General features: G+C 40.2%; 1 protein-coding gene across 6 annotated transcripts; it reads left to right on the forward strand.

The window, feature by feature from the left end:
• The first annotated feature begins 765 nt into the window (after positions 1 to 765).
• Positions 766 to 18685, forward strand: EDARADD (EDAR associated via death domain). 6 transcript variants are annotated; one of them, XM_076334164.1, is made up of 6 exons: positions 766 to 833; positions 5302 to 5363; positions 7036 to 7075; positions 10049 to 10164; positions 13011 to 13056; positions 15578 to 18685. In XM_076334164.1, exons 1-6 carry the CDS (start codon positions 803 to 805, stop codon positions 15952 to 15954), a joined length of 672 nt encoding a protein of 223 aa, XP_076190279.1. In that variant the 5' UTR covers positions 766 to 802; the 3' UTR covers positions 15955 to 18685. The 6 variants fall into 6 exon arrangements, with proteins under 6 accessions (XP_076190279.1, XP_076190282.1, XP_076190280.1 ...); XM_076334167.1 differs by having other exon boundaries at positions 10076 to 10164; XM_076334165.1 differs by having other exon boundaries at positions 5305 to 5363.
• Positions 18686 to 21299: the final 2614 nt, after the last annotated feature.

A 21299-nucleotide genomic window follows, 5' to 3' on the forward strand; every position in this document is an offset into this window, starting at 1 on the left:
CGCAATAAATGATATTTCTTATTTAGAAAGCGGTTTCATGCACAGACCCCATGTAAGAAGTCTGTATTGCTTTAAATATATTGAAAACTTAAGTGAGAGAATTTGCCAGAGACGACAATTGGCACCCAAAGCAATTACATACAAAGATTTGACATCCGCATGGTATATAGAAAGTGCCTGTAGCATAAGAGGACGAATTTTAAATATTTGCGAAAAACCAGTGCAGTTTATGATTGTTGCTCTGCAACACTTGGGTTCTTAAACTCTATCCCTGCACTGTGAGCCATCTGCAGGTGCAACTTAAGTCCTAACCGAGACCACCTTTCTCTGTCTATAGGTAGTTAAATTTAAGTGCGTAAACGTCTGCAAGAGCAGGAGAGCGAGCACTTGACGTTATATTGCTTAAGCAACTTACCTTAGGTCCAAACTAGTATTACTTGATGAGCCATAACATGCACGCTATGTCTGTGTTGTTAATGAAACACGGAGCGTTCGTATGGCGGAGCATCTCCCGCCCGGGGGAGTTAACCCTACGTATCGGCGGGAGAGCGGTGTTTCCCGCCGGGAAACGCGGGCTCCCGGCGGCCGCCGCGCTCGGCCCCGGCGGACGCGCTTTCTGCCCCGGCGGAAAGTCGCGCCCGGGAGCGGGACCTCCCTCCCCGCGGTAGGGCGAGGCGAGGCCCCGCGCCCGGCCCTACCTGGGGCGGCGGCAGGAAGGGGGCGGCGCGGCGGGGCGGCGGTTCCGGGCACGTCGGCGGGCGCCGCTCGTTCCTCGCGCTGGGACCCCGCCGCCGCCCGCCCCATGGCCGCTCCCCAGGACCCGCTGCCCCCAGGTGAGGACGCCGCCGCGGGGAGCCGGGCGGGTGGGGTGCCCCGCGGGGCGGCGGGAGGGGCGGCGGCGGCAGCTGCTGCTCCCAGCCCGCCCCCGCGGGTCCGGGGCAGGCGCTGCGCGGAGTGCGGCCCGCGGTGTCCCGCCGCACCGTTTCCCTCCCCGGGCGGCGGTGACCCGCGGCCGTGGCTCATGGGAGCCAGGTGAGGAGCCTAGCCCCGGCCGAGATTACAAGGGTTTGTTAGTTGCTCCCTTTCCCTTCCGCACACGCTAATTAAGCAAGGTAATAATTTATCATGTGCTCTGCTGATGTGATTTAGCGCAACTTGTTTTGTCAAGCCTGTTCCAGTGTTTAGCGTGTAAGTTAGCTTGTGCTTTCTAACAGCACATTAAAAAGCCATTTTCTTAAAACCCCAGACTCCGGGTGGTTAGGAAGCCCACGCTCTTTATCTTACTTGGCTAATGGTGCAAACAGCTTTTGCGTACCTCATCTCCGGTGTGCCAGCATTACAGATTTTCCCTACCTGTCTGCTCAGACAGCGACAAAGTTTTGAGTAGTTAACAGTAAACAAAAACGCACAAGTGCTGATGGACTTAGATTTTTTTCAGAGAACTGAATATTCTAATATAATTTGCTGTATTTCCTCCTCTTAGTCAAATCTGAAATTCATGTGCCTCTGGTCAAAGCATCATTGTTGATTTGGGTTTAATCAAAGGGTTCATCTCTATGTTTATCTCTGTGAACAACTTTAGTATTAGGGTGATCGCTTCGTTTGAGTTGCACTATTAATGAGTATGCCCTGCCTTGGCGTGAAAGAGGTCGTAGATGTGCATGGTTGAACTACGTAACTATGGTAGACCTTACATGCTTCACTCACTACTGGTGGTGTCACGGCTACGTTGCAGGGAAAAAACTGTTAACAGAGGGGAATACCGTCTCTGCTAAATGGTGCTTTGTGAACCCCCTCCTGCTTAAAGGTCAAAATGCTGAGGTCTCCAAAACTCACCTTCAGATTTGCTTCCAATGCAAGGACAAAGAGCAGATGTAGGATTAGGAGTTTGAATACGTATGTGTGTACACATATATACATCTGCATATATATAAAATTGACAAGCTGTTCACACTGGTAAGTGCACAGCATTGCATCCCCGTTAGAGTAGCAGTACTGAACAGAGAGAAATGGTGATGATGGGTACAAGTCTGCTGCTCCTGTTGCAGACTGGTTATACTGGACAGGCTCAGGTGGAAGAGCCATGGCAGCCGCTGAGCAGTCAGCGTGCTGGTGGCAGAAAGGAACCTTGGGAGCAACCATTGAACCCGACTTACGTCTGTCCGAGTCAATTTGCACGTGCTGATTTATGTCCATCTGGGTCAACTCACGTGTGGTTCCTGGCAGAAGCATGGGGAAGTAAATGCAGGCCAGTGGCTGTATGCTGTCAGTGAGGAGTATGGTGGTAGTGATTTTTTTGAGGGATCCCAGATAATGTTGTTATCAAGCTGTCTGTCAAAGTCACTATGAAATCAGCCGGTCTGCAGTGAATAGTCAGTCAGATGATACCTGTACTTCCTGTAGGCCTTTCAACATGCAAAACTGTGGATGTTTTACATTTGAGATAAACAGAGGACTTTCCTCCCTGCTGTTTTGTGCACCTGCATCCAGCTGTGCGAGATGAGCTGCAGAATGCTGTGGGAGGTATGTGTGGGAAAGAGAGAGGGGACATGCCATTTTAATTGCCTTATTCACAATTAAATATTAAATCTGTGGTTTTCAAGTTATCTGCCAACTATTGGTGATCAACAAGACCATGAGGAATCATCCAGTATGTGGAGTGTTTATTCTTAGGTACAAATACTTACACACATACATGCCACTTATAGAAAATGTTGGGAATTGGTAGTGCTCTACAACCTAAAAAACATGGAAATTGCTGTTCTTCACAAAGAACTAGAAAAACAAAAGGGAAGAAATTGAGGTATAGGTTAAGAAATACAGTTTAAAAATATTTTTCAGGATACATACTGAAGAAAGATACAGGGTCACAGATTCACAGTGACTGTTTTTGTGTGAGACCTAGAAAGCAGGAGTCAATTAAAGGTACCGCCCTGTACCCCATCACCTCTTGTAGGGTCACCCTGGGGTCTGTCAAATCCTTATTTCAAATGCCTGTATTCTTGGAGCTTCTCCCATTTTTTCAGTGCTTCCTTCTGGATTGTGGAAAGTAAATAATTACCAGTGTCGCAATGTACCTTGGCCATATCTTGGAGATGCGACAGAAGATAGGGGATGAAGCCCTTACCGTAGCTACAGTAGCCACCAAGGTTCACCAGGGCATGGACCTTCTGTGGGGTCTGCTTTCATCTACCTTAAGGCTCCTCTTTATATTACAAGAGCAAAAGAAAGATTTATTTATTTATTTATTTTTAACTCGGCCAAGAATCCGTAAGGAGGGGCTGTAAGGCCTCCAGGATAAACTGACGATAAGTTGCATGCTTTGCCACTGGGTTTGTGGGTCTTTACTGACAGTGGAGAAACAGCGAGACTAAGGATGCCGGGGCTGGCCTTCTTCCCTGGAGCCTTTCTTTGGCTCCCCGTACCTGCTCCTTTTTCAGCTTTCCTTTGCAGGGTGGGCTTCTCCCTTTGTCCCAGCTCCCTTTCCAGTTTTTTCGTAGCTCTCCACTACAGTTTCCACTTGGATCCTCCATTTTTAGCCCTACTCTCGTACGCCAGCTTGTTGTATTTTCTCATATCCCAGTCTGACTCCCACCCTCTCTGCATTTGAGTTGGGAAGCTTATGGTGGTTTGTGCTGGCCCTTGCCATCAGGGCAGGCTTTATCCAGAACGTTTTGTTAATACCATGTTTCTGGAGCAGGGATTTAATATTTACCAAAAAGGGCACGTGTGACAAGAACATGGGGTTTTGGTTTGGGTTTTTTTCCTCTTCTGCGTATGTCTTCCTAAACTTTGCACTGCAGCGTGAACACGCTCATCTGAAATTTCAAAGACCTCTGCCTTTGTAAAATGTTCAGTGTATCTGTGTGCAAATGCTGTGCTCAAGCCTTGTAGATCTGACCCCTCTGATAGATCTGACCCCTCTGATAGCATACCACCTGCCTGGAGATTGAGTGCGGTCTTCCTGTGGGCACTAGCACTGAGAAAGGCTCTTCCTGGCATTGCAGAGAGGGGCTAGGCACCGCACCGGACACCCAGGAACTGCTGCTGAGGGGGCTGCCTCACAGAAGCAGGAGGGAGAACAGCTCTGTCCTGGAGCCCTGGGACTGCTTCTGCCCCGCTGCTGCCACCTTTTTTATTTTCAGGCCTGTTTATTGTACTGTCTTGTGTTGTCTTATGCTTTAGCTTGTTCTATTATGTTGAGTAGATTTGTAGCAGCAGGCCCAAAAATAAACAATTATGCTAAATTTGAGTTGGTTAGAATAGTGTCTATGTAACTTCTGTGCTATTTTGGGGCTCACTGTTTATACTGGGTGTTTTGTAATTCATTTCTGGGACTAAGCTGTGTTCTAAAACGCACTGATTTCTGTATTTGGGAGAAGGTAATCACCAAATATTGATTCCAACCACCTCTTTCTGGTTGCAGCTGAAAACATTTAGTGTGTTCTTTTAGTAAGTATAAGGACTTCTAGAATGAGAGTGACAAGAACGGAGTGAAAATCCAACTGCATAATTTAAAATGCTTTTCAGTTTTTGAAAATGTGATACTTATCAACAGAAGAGATTCCTTGAGGAAATGGCATGATGATGTTAAATTACAGGAGTGGTGTTGTGAATCCTGATTTCTGTATGAGATTTGTTTCAGATTCTCTGTGCACTTTTGGTCAGTACCCCACTATTATTTGTCAGTTTAGCCATTGGTGCAGAGGGGTTGACATTTAATGATTCACCTGCAAGTGCTTTGAAGATTTATTTTTGTATCCTTTTGATGCGAATATAATTGAAGTTTATGATTCTACTGTATACAAATAATTAATGTTTACCTCAAATACATTTTTTATTAGGTTTTGTACTACAGTCTGCTGTTTATTATAGTATTTTTTGTTGTAGTATGTTTACTGTTTGAATTATTGCTCTAAGGAAAAAACAGAGTGCTGCCACTTGGAGAACAAAACTTAGCTTTTATCAGATTTACTGGATTTTATTCTTCATTGCTGAATTAGTTTGTGATTTTTTTTTTTAAACTAAAAATAATTTAGAATTTTCATTTACGTTTATCTTTTTGTTAGCTTAGCATTGCGTTTCCTTGTTGCATGTAGTTTCTCATCTATGTGCTAGTAGCTCTGACATTTTCTGGTTTGTCATGTTTTCTTGTGGAAAATTTGTAATGTGTAATTTGACATAATGCATGTAATGGCAGCATAGTTGTGCTTTATCTTGGTCAGACAAAGAAGCAAAATATGAATTGCCAGACAGAAATATTTTGAGGATTATGCAGTGACAAAGCTTTCTTATTTCCAGCAGATCATGCAGCAAAAGAGCCGGTGGAAGATACAGATCCAAGCACTCTTTCCTTAACAATGGTATGGGTTTCTGGTCTAATACAGTTTAAATCATTATAGCTCTCTACAGTTAGGTAACATAGAAGTGAGGTAAAACATTCAAGGATGTTAACTCCAACTGTGAGTATATATAGGGTTTTGCTTATCTGTATGATTGTATAAACAAATTTTAATTTACTAACCTTGTGCAATTAAAGTGTAAATAAAAATACCAATAGGTACATAGGCTGAATTGGATGGTATCAGCTGAGCTGTCCGTGGGATAGCCTCTAGAGGCTATGACAGTACCATTTTTTTAATTTAAAAAAAAAATCAACAACTGAGAAAGATTGGTGCTGACATTCTGCTGTCTATATGGGATGGAGGGATAAGAAAACCCACCGAGAGCTTAAAATTTCAATTGTACTAAGCTATTATTCCTTCCTGTAGCTATTTTGTCTGGTGAGTTGAAGTCATGGAAAGGTAGGGCCATACAGCAGTACCTTACAGCAGGCACGGGTGAACCTAGGGCGATACCAAACAGCGCTCTCTAGTGCTTGCTGGCAGAGTAACACCGTTTATGACAAGGTTTTGTGTCTTAGGATATTAAACATGCCAGTCTTATGCTGAGACAGGTATATCAGGTCAAAGTAACATGAAATTCTGTGAAGCCCTTTAAGAGTTTTTCTTTTTAATGTTGCTATGAATTGTTTACTCTGGAGAAAAGTTACAGTGCCGTGTAGCCCAGATAAGACTGTTGTCTAATGCAGTTATGTAAACAGATTGAAATGCATTGGTTTATTTTATGGATGGCAAGTGAGCAAGCTATTGCTTTGCCTTGGTGTTTTCTTCCCATTTTTGAAGCTTTGCAACAGGGAGTCAGCAGGAAACTCTCAAAATTTCACTAGTACTTTAAATGCTGATCCTTCACTGGGATCCGTTATTGCAGTCTGTGTACATGCATTTGTGTTAGCAGGTTTTAATAAAAGTTACAGACTTTGTGACTGTTTTTGTGGACTAAATTAGATGCTGTGTTTTGCTAAGGGGAGTCTTTAAAAGGCGGGAAAAAGTTGCTATGTCTGAGACGAAATTAAATTAAGATGTCTTTAATATGTTTGCTTGGTTACGAGTGTCTATAAAAGCCACACCTACTTTTACATAAGGGTGGGGTCATAGGGAAGGAGGTGGGTTTCAGGTATAATAGTAAGTTATAACGTGCCTGGAAATCACCAGCTATCCCCTTAAACTCAGTAATAATAGTTTTCTACTGCATTGTAATCAGCTTTTTAATTTTAGAGCAGAAGAGAAAAATATTTTTTTCTTTCAGTACAGTAACATTTTAGTAAAAGCTTGTATCTGCTAAAAGAGCTTTTGAAGTCATCTCTATTCCTCCTGGTATGCATTACCTTTTCTAGATTATCTTGCTACTTAAATGCAAGATTTCTTTCCCAATCTCTGCTTTTTCACTAAAAAGTAGTAGCTTTTAAAATACCACAGCAAAGCAGCAATCTCTATTACTGTTGCATGTGCTAATCAGTAGTATTAGTAGCATCTCAATTCCCGCATAAGAAGAGTGTTACTATGGCTGATTGTAGACAGATCAACTAGTAGCAGTTTAAGAGATGCAACTACAATTTTGCAGTTTTATATACTCTTTCTCCAGCACAATTACACTCAAAATAACAAACATCTGTCTCTTGCCTTTTTGTGACAGACTGAAAAATATCCTGTCCAAGACACAGGAGTACCTAAAGGTAAGTATTGTGAATTCTGTCTACTCAGGTGTCATAGATCTGTGTTGTTACGTGCAATAAAACCATTGGTGTTATCCAACAGATTGAAATACTCTTACTTTTTCCTAGATGTTTATGTTTTAAATGTATGTCGTCTTCTGTATTTTTAAGGTCAGTTTGGTGTGTGTATATAACTTCCAAAATTTCCTTCCAAAGTTTAGTTTTGGTCTAAAAGTCAGCATAAAACTATCATCAGAAGATCTTGGTTCTCAATCTGGAAGGAAAATACAGTGTTGCCGTTAAAAAACAGTGTTCAGCGAACAGATGGTAGAGACATGATAATGTTAGAAGGTGGCTTTGAAGAGATTACCGGTGCCTTCAGGTTATCAGAAATATAATGCAGAAATACCTTCCAGATCGCTTGCCTCTGACTGCATCCTCAGCCCTATAATCAATTAACTCTTCATGCCACCTTTTACCTTCGGCAGGTATTAATACCATCTACTTGGGAACCGAATGTAGGTCCACTCTGCACAAGTTCCTGCCTCTCCTCACTGAAAATGGAGTGAGGGAGTGCAGGTTCTGTATTGCACTGAAGTCAAATACTTGGATTACACAGTGTGAATATCCCCTTTACGGTTTCCTTGACGTGTGGGGTGGGGGTTTTTTTGTCATCCCAGGCTTCACTGTTGGCTTTTGTCCAGGGAATGCACTGGCAGGGGCTCATTTGAGGAACGCTCTGCAGGTAGTGGGTTCTCCATTCTGTGTTGCGCAGCAGGTCTGCAGCAGGGACAGACACAGGAAACTATGCAGAAGCTAGTCACGATGGAAACTTTTGCTGAGGAGTGTAAGCAATATACCACTGGGGTTAAAGGAAGTTTAGAGACTATTTTGGGGGCTTGAGGGAGCCAGCCAGAGGAAATGAGCATCTTCACAGAAGTGCTGCTCAGTAGGGAAGGAGAACGTGGTATGAAAACTAATTTGAAATCATAAACTGCTTTCTGTTTATTTGCAGCCAGGTGGTTTCTTCATTCAAAATTGTTTATTAACACTAAAGCAATTTCTCTGTAACATTCTTTTCCATGCCCTGTTTTTTATTTCACCCGTGACATCAGGTCCCCCTCAAAATTAATTAGATAAATTCCTAAATTTCAGATTTGTCAAAGTTGTTTGAAATCTGAGATTGCATGTTTTAAATGCATTTAATTTAAAAAGGAAAGCTGAGAGGAAGAAGAAATTTCAGCACTTTCTGTAGAAAGGAAATGAACTTGGTTTATTTTTAATTTTAGTTTCTGCTTCCTCTTCCTAAGTGTAAAAAGATACAAGTACTAATATAGCTTGATGTTTCCCCTTTGGAGTTGAAAGTGATACAAATACCTCTTAATATTCTGTTCATTTCTGTGATTTAAAATTTTTTCTGAGAACAACTTTTCATAACTATTTCCGTAAAAATACGGATTTAGAAATACGAATTTGTGAGCTAAGTAGCGTTACAGATGTGCAGGTCTGATTCTGTGTAACACAAAATTATGTTTGCTTCAGATATAATGTTTGAATAGACAGTACATTGGCCGGGGGTGGGGGCTGTTTTGTTGCTTTTATAGGTCAATTAATTAGTGGACCATTTGGGGGCCATAACTTATTAAAGTTCTTAGCACCCTCTACCAAAATAAAAGGTGAGTTGAGGGAACTTTTCATCTTGCAGGACTAGGCTTAATGTTTACATCATATTTTCATTATAATTCTACCTCCACTCAGATATAGAACAATATATTGTTCTATATATTTCACACATAATGTTTCCACACAAATGAAGTGGAATTTTGATGCCCATACTCTGCATTTTCAGCCAGACTTTTTTGGATTTTTTTGTTTTGTTGTTGTCTCTGGACCTACAGTCATAAAGAATAAAGATGATCCTTATTAAACATTTACTCTGCTGGGGGTGGAATACTATTTGGCTTTAAGTTTCAACAGTCTTATAAAACCAAAAGAAGAAGAAAATAATGATTTCGGTTTTTTTCTTGCAAGTGTAAGGATGAATTATTTGATTCAGATCGATTTCTTGAGTGAGATAGGAAATATGTCTTTCTGTTATCTGATGATTCATAAAGGTAACAGCTGTTCTTTAACGAGATCTCACCACTAAACAAACAGCAAACGGAAATGTACCAGCACTGCAAATGTAGTCACCACCATGGAGGGTTCTTGTGTGTAAAAACGTGTAGAATATATCCTCTTTAAGCTCGTGTTAATGGTTGGTCAGTACCTGACCCAGGGGAACTATGCAAATGGTTTGATGATGAGGACCCTATTAATCATGCAGAGTGAAATTTGTCTGTTTGCACAAGGTTCACAGAGGGCTTATGCATCCCTTGTACCCCACTTTGAGGGCTGAAGTGAAGCTTGAAAGGTAAATAGAGTTTGTGCTGCACTGGACAATGTTGTGCTTTTCAGTGAACTCCCAGGGCAGTTGATAAACACACTCAGAAACGGATTATTTCAGTGCTTCAGAAAACTCCTGTGTAGTAGAGATAAGCAGGATGAGCCTAATTCACAAAGGGGCAGAATAAAAGGTAAATATTTATGTAGTACATATTTCAACAACCATCATTGTAAGTGTGATGAGAAAAGCAAAGCAAAAAGGGATTATATTGACTTGCGACAGTTGTCTTCAGCCTACTTTGATGTATTGGTTTGGTTAATATTCTCTGGTCAGCTTTCTGAAAGGAGAACATGACTCTTGCTTCAAAAATATTGTGGTGTTTGTTTGAAAAACAATTGCTACACTAATATCTGATCTCTGCAAGCATTGTTTTTCTTCACATAGTCATGCTCTGCATGATTGTTGCAGTCTCTGCCAATTTAATGTTTTGGGCTTTTAATCCAGCATTTCCCAGTGACTAATCATGATATGGAGTTAAATTTTGTATGCTAGACACCTATAATTTATGTTTGATAGTCTTACTATTTAAATTTGTATTTGGGTGGAAGACCAGTGTTTCACAGTCTTTGTCTTAGATGAGGAATACCTAACAGATCAAGTTACATTGGAAATTGCATCTGTGAACATCAAGACCCTTACGTCAGATTCTGGCCTAATCCAACAGGTAAGAAAAAAGATACCTGAATGTGAACTAGTTATTGCTATTGATTAAATAAGTATGTTAACAAATAAATATATTTTCAGACTATATCTGGAGAGCACGGAATTACTCAGTAAAACAGACCAGAAATAGGCTCTCTCTTCAAGAGTTCAATGAAGTAAGCTTTTGTGGACAAGAGCAAAAGAAAGGTTATTTAAACTACAAAGTACACGTTAATGATTAAATAGGTTTTGATTGGTGTGTGGATGCTCTGAAGAAGAGCTGACAAAGAGTTAAGGCTTTGTCGTGCGTGCTCTCCCTCTTTCCTGCCGAAAATAGAGCCAGGGCAGAGAATAAGTGAAGCAGTAAGGAATCCTAGGTTTTGGACTCCTTGCGTTTTGCCCTTAGGGAGGCATTTGACTATTCTGCTTTGACTTTGGGACACTGCTCTTCCCGTAGTGGAAACACTCTCCACTGTTTGTGAAATCTTATGTTGCCATAGGGCGGGCAACGCTGAGTGACCCCCATGCTCCATGGTTACCATCTTTCAAGTGAATGTTATTTGCTGAATTTCAAATTGATTCTCTTTGGGTTGAGCAGAAAACTTGGAGAAGAGAAATGAATGAGCATTTTCCAGCGAGATGAAGAATTAAAAAGAGTTCCTTATGCCAGAGTCCCAGCTGGATTTCATCAGAAACAAACATGGGTTTGGTATGCATTTCACAGATGATGGAGGTAACAGCCTCATTCCCATCATCAAGAAGAGAGCATTTATTGCCTGCTTAGAATCACTATAAAGATATTTCCGTGTATTAGGGTGTTAATGGTTCTACAGAGCTGAAAAACTTTCTGCTTATCTTCAGATTCTGCATAGGTTTATGGCTTTGATTAGACCTGTAGAGATTGATTGGATTTTAGTTGTGGGCAAAATATATTCTTGCTTAATACCTTCATTTAATGGGCAGTAGCACTACACTGTCTTATTGCAATTACATTACAAGAAAATGATCTTGAATAAACTCGAGTGCACCTGACTTGATAAAAGTAGATAATAACTGATCAGTAAATTTTGAAGAGAGATGTATGGCACAGGTAAGTATCCCTGGTTTTCTTTGTACTTTTTGCAGTACTAGCCACTCTTGTTATTTTTTGTCACAAGACATGAGTATAATGACATCTCTTAAAGGCATTTAGGTATTAGCTTTCACAATACAGTTTGAACTTTCATGAATTCATGAAGTCTGGGAAATGTTACTGAAGCTCAGGACAGCAGCTTAGCTATTGCAAACTAAGTGAACAGTATCCACTTTTCCTTTTTTTCCTTTCCGTTTTGTTTTTATTTGCTTGTTTATTTCTTTTGAAACAGATCTCTGGGGAGGCTGAGCTGTGATGGGCAGCTCCTTATTCTCCCAATGAGTTACCCTTCTGGGGACTTGCTCCTCAAGGCTCAGTAATAATACTCTACATTTTTAAGGAATTTGTGGGAGTGGAGACAATGACTATAATCAGATCTCCAGATTTAATTTTTCTTAAACTTCGGGTGATCACATGTTGCCATGAAGGTCAAGTTCATGTTTAAAAAGCTCTGTCCAGAGAAAGCTTACGTGGTGCCAGTGGAAAAGTAAACTACTAGAAGATAATGGCAAGGATTATTCTGTTGCAAGTGGCACGTGCAGTGTTAGATCTCTCTTGAGCAGAGAGCAGACGTTTTGTGGGGTGAGTTGATGTTGTATGTATGATCTTGCGCTTTTCAGAGAATAAAGAAATGCTGAAAACAGCACGCAAATTTTTCCTTTCCTAACAAAGTCTCTAAATATTTTGGAGATAGTTTACCTTCTTTATAATTGGACTGTGAATGTATGCATGTCCATCACATCAACTGAAACTGCCTATATTCTATTTTTAGTGGATTTCTTAGTAAAGAAGGTGTAGCAGGTAGGAATAGAGTATCTTATTACACTATATTGTTACCTAGTTGACTTGTGTTTGCATGCACAGTCTGCAAGATGTTAAGAAGCCTGCTGTGATAATTTTGGAAGAATGACTCAATACAAAAAATCAACAATACTTTATTGCAGCTATCTAAGGGGAAAATCCCCTTCTGCTTTCATCTTTAAATCCTCAGCAGAAGAAAGCTATTTCACCTGGCTCCACACCTGCATAGTTAAAGTAAGGGCAGCTGCAGTTTCCCGCAGTTCTAGGATCAAGGTGCTGTCCTTCCAGTTTTCAGATGTTGCTCTCTAAATAGTAGAATTGAAATGTTACAATGTGTGTTGTAGTTTCAAGCTGCTAAGTAATTTCATTATGTTTAATTAGCAGGCCACGGAGGGAATGTTTACTTCAAACAGGAGGAGGGTTAGATGTGAACCAGCAGAAATGTTCAAGTCCACCTATTGTCTAGAAAAGCTTCTTATGTATGTAAAGAAATTTGTAAAAAAAGCCCCTCCACTTTTCCTAGATCAATGAAACAATCCCTTACTGCTGCATGTTACAGGCAAAATTCTCGGTTTTTTTCATTACAAAACATTTAAAAAATCTTTTTAATCAAGCCATATGAATTGTTGAACAGCTGTTGAGGGATTAAGAACAAATTACTCAAGAGATGTAACCCCATAGCATATCATTAATAAAGATGACATTGTTCAGTGGATACAACCAACAGGGAAGTTTTGTGAGCCAAAGCATGAAAATGCTGCCTGAAAAGACTGCAGATTGTCAGTAATTCCTCAAAAACAGATATATTCCCTGTCTGACTTTACAAGTAGCTCGGGATTCTTCTAAGTAATCTCCTGCCACTTGAAAATTAGCCAAATAGTTTTTATGGCGTTCAAATACATTGTTTTGATTTATGTTTGTTTTCTGCTTTGTAGCCAGAAGACAAAGACACGCAAAGCCATAGTGACGAATCACTTTCAGGTAATATGTCAGCTTTACTGTTCCACATATTTTATTCCTAGATTTTCTTTGAAAGTACTTTATTAAAAACTGCTATTTGTCATAACCAAGAATCGCCTGGGTAGTCAATGCTTGTGGCGCTCATGTCATTACCAGTGTCATTTACAGCTTCCTCTTTGTTCTAAAGGGGGTGGTTATCAATAGTGCAGACCATATAAAATGTGTAAGTTGGGCTTTCCAAATACATCTAGTACATCCACCTTTGGAAGAAATCTGTAAACAGCTACCTGGAGAGAGCAGAAGCTGGCGGTGGGCTGCGGGGGCTTATCCCATAATTGCATGAGCTCTGCTGGGGGTCAGGTTTGTGTGGATGATACACAGCCCTGTTGATCTAACAGTGAACAACTGAGAATTTCCTGTTAGTAAAGAAGTTGGTCCTATCATGTAGCATTAGGATCATGCAATTAGGTGGGTAGGTCATCATTTGCTCATCAGTATCTAACACGGGGCATCTTAGAAAAGCAGGATTCTTTATAATGCTTTTGATAGTCTACACACGGTATAGCACAAGAAGCAGGTTGGTTTAGTTTTGTTTACCTATAACTGTGCCCTGTGTTTTCTTTACCCCTTCTTCCCTGCTTCTATTGGAGGATAAAACTTACTCTGGCATCCTTGCAAAGCAAAATAAGATGAAATTCCGATAGGGTGCTCTTCTGCCCTTTGAGCTCAGCCAGAACTTTGGATTACATTCATTTTGCCTTGTTTGTGTAACTAAATCTTGGTATGAGTGAAGCAAGCAAATTTTGTCTTGCTTCAGCAAGAGTTTAGGGTGCACAAGAAGAACAGAATAGTTCACATACGTATTTCTGTAGAGAACGGCTGCAAGGCCTGTGAAATATCTGTGAGCAAAGATGTCACCAGAACATGTTTCCCCTTAACAGAGAATCTAAGCATTTGTATGAAGTTATGTGTCTGCAGCAGTGTTGTTGCTGCACGTTCTAACTTGTTGAAAGTTGTCTTTGGCCTGCTAAAAAAGCAAGCCGATGAGCAGCTTTACAAAAATAACAATAGCCTGTTCTTCCCTTAAAAACAAAGTGCATGCAGAAGCTACATCCAGCTGAGTTGCTTTTATCAGCACTAATATTCAGAATAAAAAAATCACAATTTGACGGTCTTTCTGGAATTTTCACACAATCTGACAATAATTACTGCAAATGGAAAAAACCCAAATGAGAAAACCTTAACAGATGCTGTTGTCTGTGTGAGTAGGTGGCACTGAGTACCAGATTTGCCCTTTGCCACAGGTACAGTTCAGGTCTCTTAGACCAGCACTGATCCAGCACTTGTAAATTGTGTGTCACTGTTTTCTGTTGTTTTTAATCACTCTTTTGATTAATATAATTTTTCTTATTTTGTAGTGTCCCTTTTTCAAAGAGTTTTATCCCAAGTAGGACCAGTTACTTCCCTATTTCAAGCTGTACAATGAGGCTGGAGGGCAGAAGCTTTAGAAAGTGCTTCTAGGCTGCATCCGTTATCTATGACTCTTTGAACATACCAAATTCTTCCTGTCTTCAAAAAGGAGCAGGGAGAGTTGAGGTCATATCTGCAACCAAAATGCTCAAACAATGCCCTACACCACTGCAATGTTAAAGGTCTTAATATTAGCATTTAACTAGAAGTATGACTAGAACTGGTTTCTACATGCTTTTACGAGTTATTAATATATCATACAGTCTGATAGCACCACATTGTTCACAATGTTGGGGAGATATTGACTGTTGTGTGTGGGAGACCTCTAAATGGCAATTTTCGGTATTTGATGTAGATTTTAGAACGTATCACCACCTACTTCCAGCAACTTGGTATTTTTATTTCTCTCACACATGGAGGAATATGCACTTTATTCCTTTCCATAACGTACATTTAAAATAGGCTTGCTTGGTAGAACAGGGACAGCTTTTATTGTAAGAGCCCTTACAAAGCAAAGGAACATTTCCACTTTTTCATTGTGTTAAAGTACTAGATGTTACTTGTGTTTGCAGCTGTCGGCAGAGATTCTCCTGGTGCAAATATTTCATGTTGTTATGAAGGCAGCAGCTCAGAAGTGCAAAACCTTTTCCTTCGTCCTACAACATATGCATACAAGATGCACATAATGTGCACATAATCCTGTTGGTGATGTAAGCAAGGGTTATGGCAGATTCAAGGAAGGAACGTAGTTCCCAAAAACAAAAAAGGGGAATATCCCAGCTCACCACTGGATTGAATTGCATGCCTTCTCTATAGAAGTATAAATATGGTACTTTCAAAATTACTGTCCTTTTGATTATAGCCACTAAGCGTAGTGAAGAGAGAAGTCTTAGAAAGTTAATTTCATGAGTACTTCATATGGAAAGGCATTACATGTCACTATTCTGACTTTTTCAGAAACGATTCACAGGAACAGAATACTCTTCAACCCTTTGTGCTTTTAACATTTTGTTCCTGGTGAAACCACAGCAATAGATCCTAACTTCTCCCCTTGTAATGGTTTTCACTGCAGACCTCAAGAAAACCTGCAAGGAAAATGGCACCTGCTCCTTGTGCTTATTCCGTGCACCGACCATCAGTGACATGCTCAATGATGAGGACTTGTTGTACACAGTGAGGCTAAAGCTGGATCCCTGCCACCCAACGGTGAAAAACTGGAGAAATTTAGCAAGCAAATGGGGGATGACTTATGATGAATTGTGTTTCCTTGAACAGAAGCCCCAAAGTCCCACCTTGGAGTTCTTGCTACGGAATAGTGACAGGACTGTGGAGCAGCTGATTGATCTCTGTAAATTTTATAAGAGAATTGATGTTGTGAAAGTGCTGCTGAAATGGGTGGAGGAGGAATGGCCCAAGAGAGGGAACAGAACTTACCAGAATGACTTCTAGGTCAAAGGAAGTTGTTAGCCTGTACGTGTTAAATGCTGGGACTAGCTGCCACTAGTGCATGGGAAGTTTCCCTTGCAAGAGAGAGCGAGCCTGTACTGACGGTTTGTATACTGTGCAAGCTTTATGTACTGTATACACATATATATGTTCTGTGCCCTCATGGTTGCAAAGATAACCTTCCAAAAGTGGATGGAATAATGCAGGTTGTGTTCTTGAGTCTACAAATGCCTTCAGTTTCTTTGCTGCTGTTCGTAGGCTTCCTAAGCAGAAGAGGAATGAAAAAGCCAAACCACTGGGTTTACTGCAGCAGTTGTAAACCATGTCAGTTATGTGCTGTTGCTTTGGGGAAAGCCACAGTTAGAAGGCAAGTCTCTTGGCCTTTCTGGCAGCCCTTCCACAATTTTATATGTTCTACCTAGTAGAAGATGAGGGGTTATTTTTTCTTCCTTTTTTTTTTTTTTTTTTTTTTAAGCTTTATGACACTGTTTTTGGCACAGGAACACCTCAGTGTTCCAAGCAGCAGTTTGGATTTGCATGTTACAATTAATTCAATGTTTCAACATCACATTCAGGCAAATTAAGCTTTAAATCTCTTTTATAAACAAGAATAGATGTTAAACAAAATAATTATTTGCATACTTCTACATCATAGGACATATATTTGCTATAGAAAAAATCATGCAATTCAGAGAGACTTTCCAGCCCATAACCACTAGGGACCAAAAAAACCAATTAAAATGCTTTATACTTAAAATTACTTTCCAAAGTTTTGAAGACAATATACACTCTGAGTGCACTTATCTGTTAATCTCAAATGCCTCCACTTTGCAGCGTGAGGTGACGGCTAATGCCTCACCCACAGTAGATCCTTAGTATTGAGTATAACTTCCGTTTTCACAGGCTGTGGTTTTCTTTACAGTCCTGTGGGTTGTCCTACTTTCTGTCCCACACCAAAGTAGTTGCACGCTTGCGTGAAACTAGCACAAGTTTATGTATTGATTAAAGCCACTCTAATGGGAAATTAACAGGTGAATTCATCTACAGTCCAGGTGGATGGTTATTAAAGCACTTATGGTGGTTTTGACTGATGTTTCTCAAAGAATTTTGATACTCGGAATTACACTGTTTACATTTAAAATATTTTAGAAATCGGTCTTTTTCCTACCATTCTTCTGTGTTCTAATGTTTTAAAAAAGCTCCTGAAAAATCAGTTATAAAATACAATGTATAAAGTACTTATAGCTATAATGCCACTCACAAAAATGTTGTGACTTAAAAAATACTTCTAGTTGTTACCCTTACTAAAAGCATCTCAGACAATACTAATATGTACATAGGTGTATATACCAAAGCACTGGTGAACAGTATGTCAAGATGTGGGGCAAAACTAGAATGGGGTACAGATTGATGCACCATTTACTTTTCTTGAGTAGAAATGACTAAGAATTAGTAGCAAAGCTGAGGGAAGTCTAATGCCGTATACTGAGTTTCTTACTGTAAGAGAATGAAGAGGGACGTCTAGTAATACTATACTATAGATACTGAGCGATATGGTTACAGAGGAGTTAGAAGTAAAGACTAACATTTTCTATGTCAGGCACTAGTTCTGGGGTGACGTAAATTAGCTTTATTTTAGTGACTTCAAGAAGCTGAAGATCTAGTTTCAAGGTGAAAAGACTGACCTCAATTTGAGGTTTGAATTTTTTCTTTTTTTTAAAAGCTTGTGGAAGACTGGAATTTTTAATAACTTGGTTTTTTAACCGTTCCTCAAAAAGCTGCTACTCTTTAGAACAGTAAGTTTTCTAGTCATATTTTAAAGAGGAAAGAGTGTTTTGTTGGGGCTGCAGTTCAAATGTTTCATGTTCCTCTTCTAGGAACAGCGTTTTCCCGATTAGAAGTCTGTCAACTCTAACTTTTGCAAATAATCTTCTGTCTTTAGTTAGGAGTTCTAGAATCAGCTTTGAGGACTACTGCTGTGGCTGGGCTGCCTGCTATTTTCAGTTCCTACAGAGGCATCCGCTGCGTACATACAAATAGGTCATAATGCAGCTTGTCCAACATAATCCCCATACCTTGGGCCTATTATATGCATGATTTAGGATCATGTGTCTGTGTGTTAAGTTGTTCTTTTGAGTGATGAGTGCTGGCATGTATGCCAACAGCTTTTCTCTCCCATAACATACCACAGCTATATGTGTGTGGTATTACGGCATGCTCTGCTTTGGTAGATCCAGTCCAGCAAGGAGCTGGAGCCCTCACCTAAGACTCACAGTGGGAACATGAAATGATGTAGCAGCATTTCTGAATCAAGATGTTCAACTGAAATCTACCCCTTTTCCTGTTTTCTGGCTACAACTTGCAAAATTTTGGAGAAACACTGTTGTCTTGTGGAAATGAGTTCTGATCCATTGAAGCTCTTGAAAAGTCCATGTCAGCTGCAAGGATTCATGTCTGATGGAAATAAAGCTGCTTCTGAGAGTTCACGTGTGGATTCTGTATAAATTCAGCACTGAAGGTTGAAAATGTTAGCTTTAAACTTCATCACACACTGGATTACTCATTAGTATACTTGAAATATTTTTTTCGTCTTTGTATGGCATGAATTGAGATGTACACACTTTTTTTAGTTTTATATCTGTTTATAAGATACTGGGTCTGAGTGTTCAGTTTATTCTTATATCTTCTGTTACAGTGTATACTATTTTTAGAAGAAATATAGTTTGTCAATGTTTGACTTTATTGTATTTGTTTTTATTACAGCTAGGAAAACAGCTGTTTTCGTTCTCACCAGTCACCTTGGACCTACTGAACTATCAACTAGTTGTGCTATGTTAAAAAAAAAAAAAAAATCTTATAGACAAGATTCATGGCATCTTAAAGCACCTATGTTTGCAACAGATACTGCAGATACTACTTTTTTTAATCTTTTCCATACGCAAAATGAGTTAATTTTGGTAAGATGATGAACAAAGACGTTTATGTAGAAACTTGCAGCGGAGTTACTCACTATAGAGAGGTATGAAACCTACACTGGGTGAACTCTTCCTGAATTAATAACCAATCTGATAATGAAGGTTAGAGAATCACATGGACACTGAAAAGGCTCTACGAGACTATCAGTTTTGTTCCATTATATCTTTCACCTATTCCCATACGAGACCCGCTCTCCCTTCAGGGACTTCCAGTTCTTTGGCTGCCATCTCTGTGCCTGCAGGATAATCAGTGGCCCTTCCCACCCACTTTAGCTTCTATGAAGATATCCAAACCACTATATTCTTTCTTTCCTGCATGTTTATCTAAGACATGGTGAGCAAAAGTACAGTCCTGTGCTGCAGGAGCCCCTAGTTTTGCTGTGAGGTCAACTACGGGGCATCCCCCAAAAAACAGTGACAGTATCCAGTTGCCTTACTCGCTGCATGCACTTCCCTTTGATCTGTGGGGAGGAATGCAAGATGGGCTTGGGGCTGTCCTTTGGAAGTCTACCGTAAAGGATAGGGTAGTCAGCATGGCCCCAGGTGCTTGCTTGGAAGTAAGTTGTACAGAAACTGTAAACCATACTTCTTTCTGAATCACTACTGAATAATGGAGACCTGCAGCTCAGTCTGGGCAATGCTTCATGCAAGAGGCTGCGTATTTTTCACTGTCTCAAACTGACTGCCTCCCACAGTTCCAAATCAAGCTGTTAGCAAGTGGAAAAAATGTAAATTCTGCCTTATGGTGGTTTAAATTAGAGTAACACTGTTGACTTGTGGCCAGACATAGTTGGAAATTATTTGTCAGAGAGCATAACTGTTTAAACAAGGTCAAAGAAAGTGCATGGCATTTATAATAACTTAAGGAGCAGCCGACTTCTGTAATTTTTGCAGCATATCATGTTCTCTGTCCATGAAGGAAAAGCAATTAGTTATTCATAACTAATTTCAATATACCTTGTAAGTCTTAAGTTTTGGGTCAGTTTTGGACAGTAGGGCAGAGCACCATTAAATGAGGATGTGGGCTTGTTGCCTGTTTTGTTGGAAAAGTGTTTTTCCTTGTCCCTGAGCTCAGCTAGTCCTGATTGCATGGCTATGGTCGGTTGTTAGCCTTAGCTGGGTAGGGAAGGTATGGATCTACTGGTCAGACAGGCTGAATATGAGCAGCACTAAGAAGTATTTGGGAAGGTGGAGTCTGTAGTATTTGTAAGCCTGTACCTTGGCCAAGGACTGGGACTGACTCCATCTTACAAGAAACTGATGGCAAAGAGGAGTTGACAGACTTGGGAAGAGGCTTGCCTGTACCCTCTTTTTTTGGGGGAAGGGGCAATTAAACAGCCGGGCAGACTTACTAGTTGGTTTGATCTCTGTATTTTATCTTTGTAAAATGGTGGTTCTTGATTTCAAAGGCAGGCGGTTGGGGTAAATGTATATTTGTTACTGTGGTAATGAGAGTCGCATGGGAATCTTAAATGTGAGAAAGATAAAGCAGTGCAAGTCTTGTTAGGATGGGATCAGCAGGGTTGGCTTTGGCCTTTTTGAACTCCGACGTGAAAGAGTATTGGTGTGTTGGCTTTGTTCAGGCTTTGTTTACTGGCCTTCACAGTGCTATGAAGAAGAGGATTAAAATTGGAGAAGAGATGAGAAAGAAGCAGCTTCTGTCAGAAATAATTAGTGAGAAGTAATGTCCATGGTGTTAACTTTGTCTTTCCTCTGATGTATGTACAGAAATAGTTTCCTTGACTGAAAATCTTAGTTATTTACAGCTGCATCTTTCAACTTTTTTTGAGAAAATTCCAGAAACAAGACCAAATGTATTAGTAACTTGGAGAATAAATGTGTTCTGTGTATCTGTGTACAGCATGAGATAGATATGCAACTTTATGTATCCACATAAAGGTGCTTTTTTTTTAATTATCAGTTTGCTTCAAAATTACCCAATATTTAGTTTGGGAATGCTTTGTCTCAAAAAATAACCAAAGTTTAATGTTGTTGATGACATAAAACACATTTACACAACTAAAAAGTTTCTTAACAGGAAGAGCCAGGATAAGAATAAGAGAGGGGAACCCAAATCCTTATGCTACCAAGAATATCTTGAGTCTACGCTGAGGTGTTTTTTTCATGGTTGTGCCCAATACATGTGAGCTTCCCCCACTTCTCTCAAGCTTCAGTTCATTCACGAGCCCATAAATAGTTTATTAGATTTTTTTTTTTGGTCCTAATTTACTTTTGTCTCTACCTTCTCTGAAGCTGAGGAGTTCAACTCAAAGGTCTATTAAAAGCCTATTCCCCTCTAACCATCAGAAAACACCTACCATCTCGTGGTGAGAGGTGGTACTACAGCCCGCTCATTTCTCCCTTGAAAATGCA

The sequence above is a fragment of the Aptenodytes patagonicus genome, chromosome 3 (assembly GCF_965638725.1).
Source record: "Aptenodytes patagonicus chromosome 3, bAptPat1.pri.cur, whole genome shotgun sequence".
Taxonomy (NCBI): domain Eukaryota; kingdom Metazoa; phylum Chordata; class Aves; order Sphenisciformes; family Spheniscidae; genus Aptenodytes; species Aptenodytes patagonicus.

Coding starts and splice junctions, on each gene's coding strand:
- EDARADD (XM_076334164.1), top strand. CDS start 803: ATGGCCGCTCCCCAGGACCCGCTGCCCCCAG. Junction 7,076..10,048: donor AGACACAGGAGTACCTAAAG/GTAAGTATTGTG, acceptor TTTGGGTGGAAG/ACCAGTGTTTCACAGTCTTT. Junction 10,165..13,010: donor ATTCTGGCCTAATCCAACAG/GTAAGAAAAAAG, acceptor TCTGCTTTGTAG/CCAGAAGACAAAGACACGCA.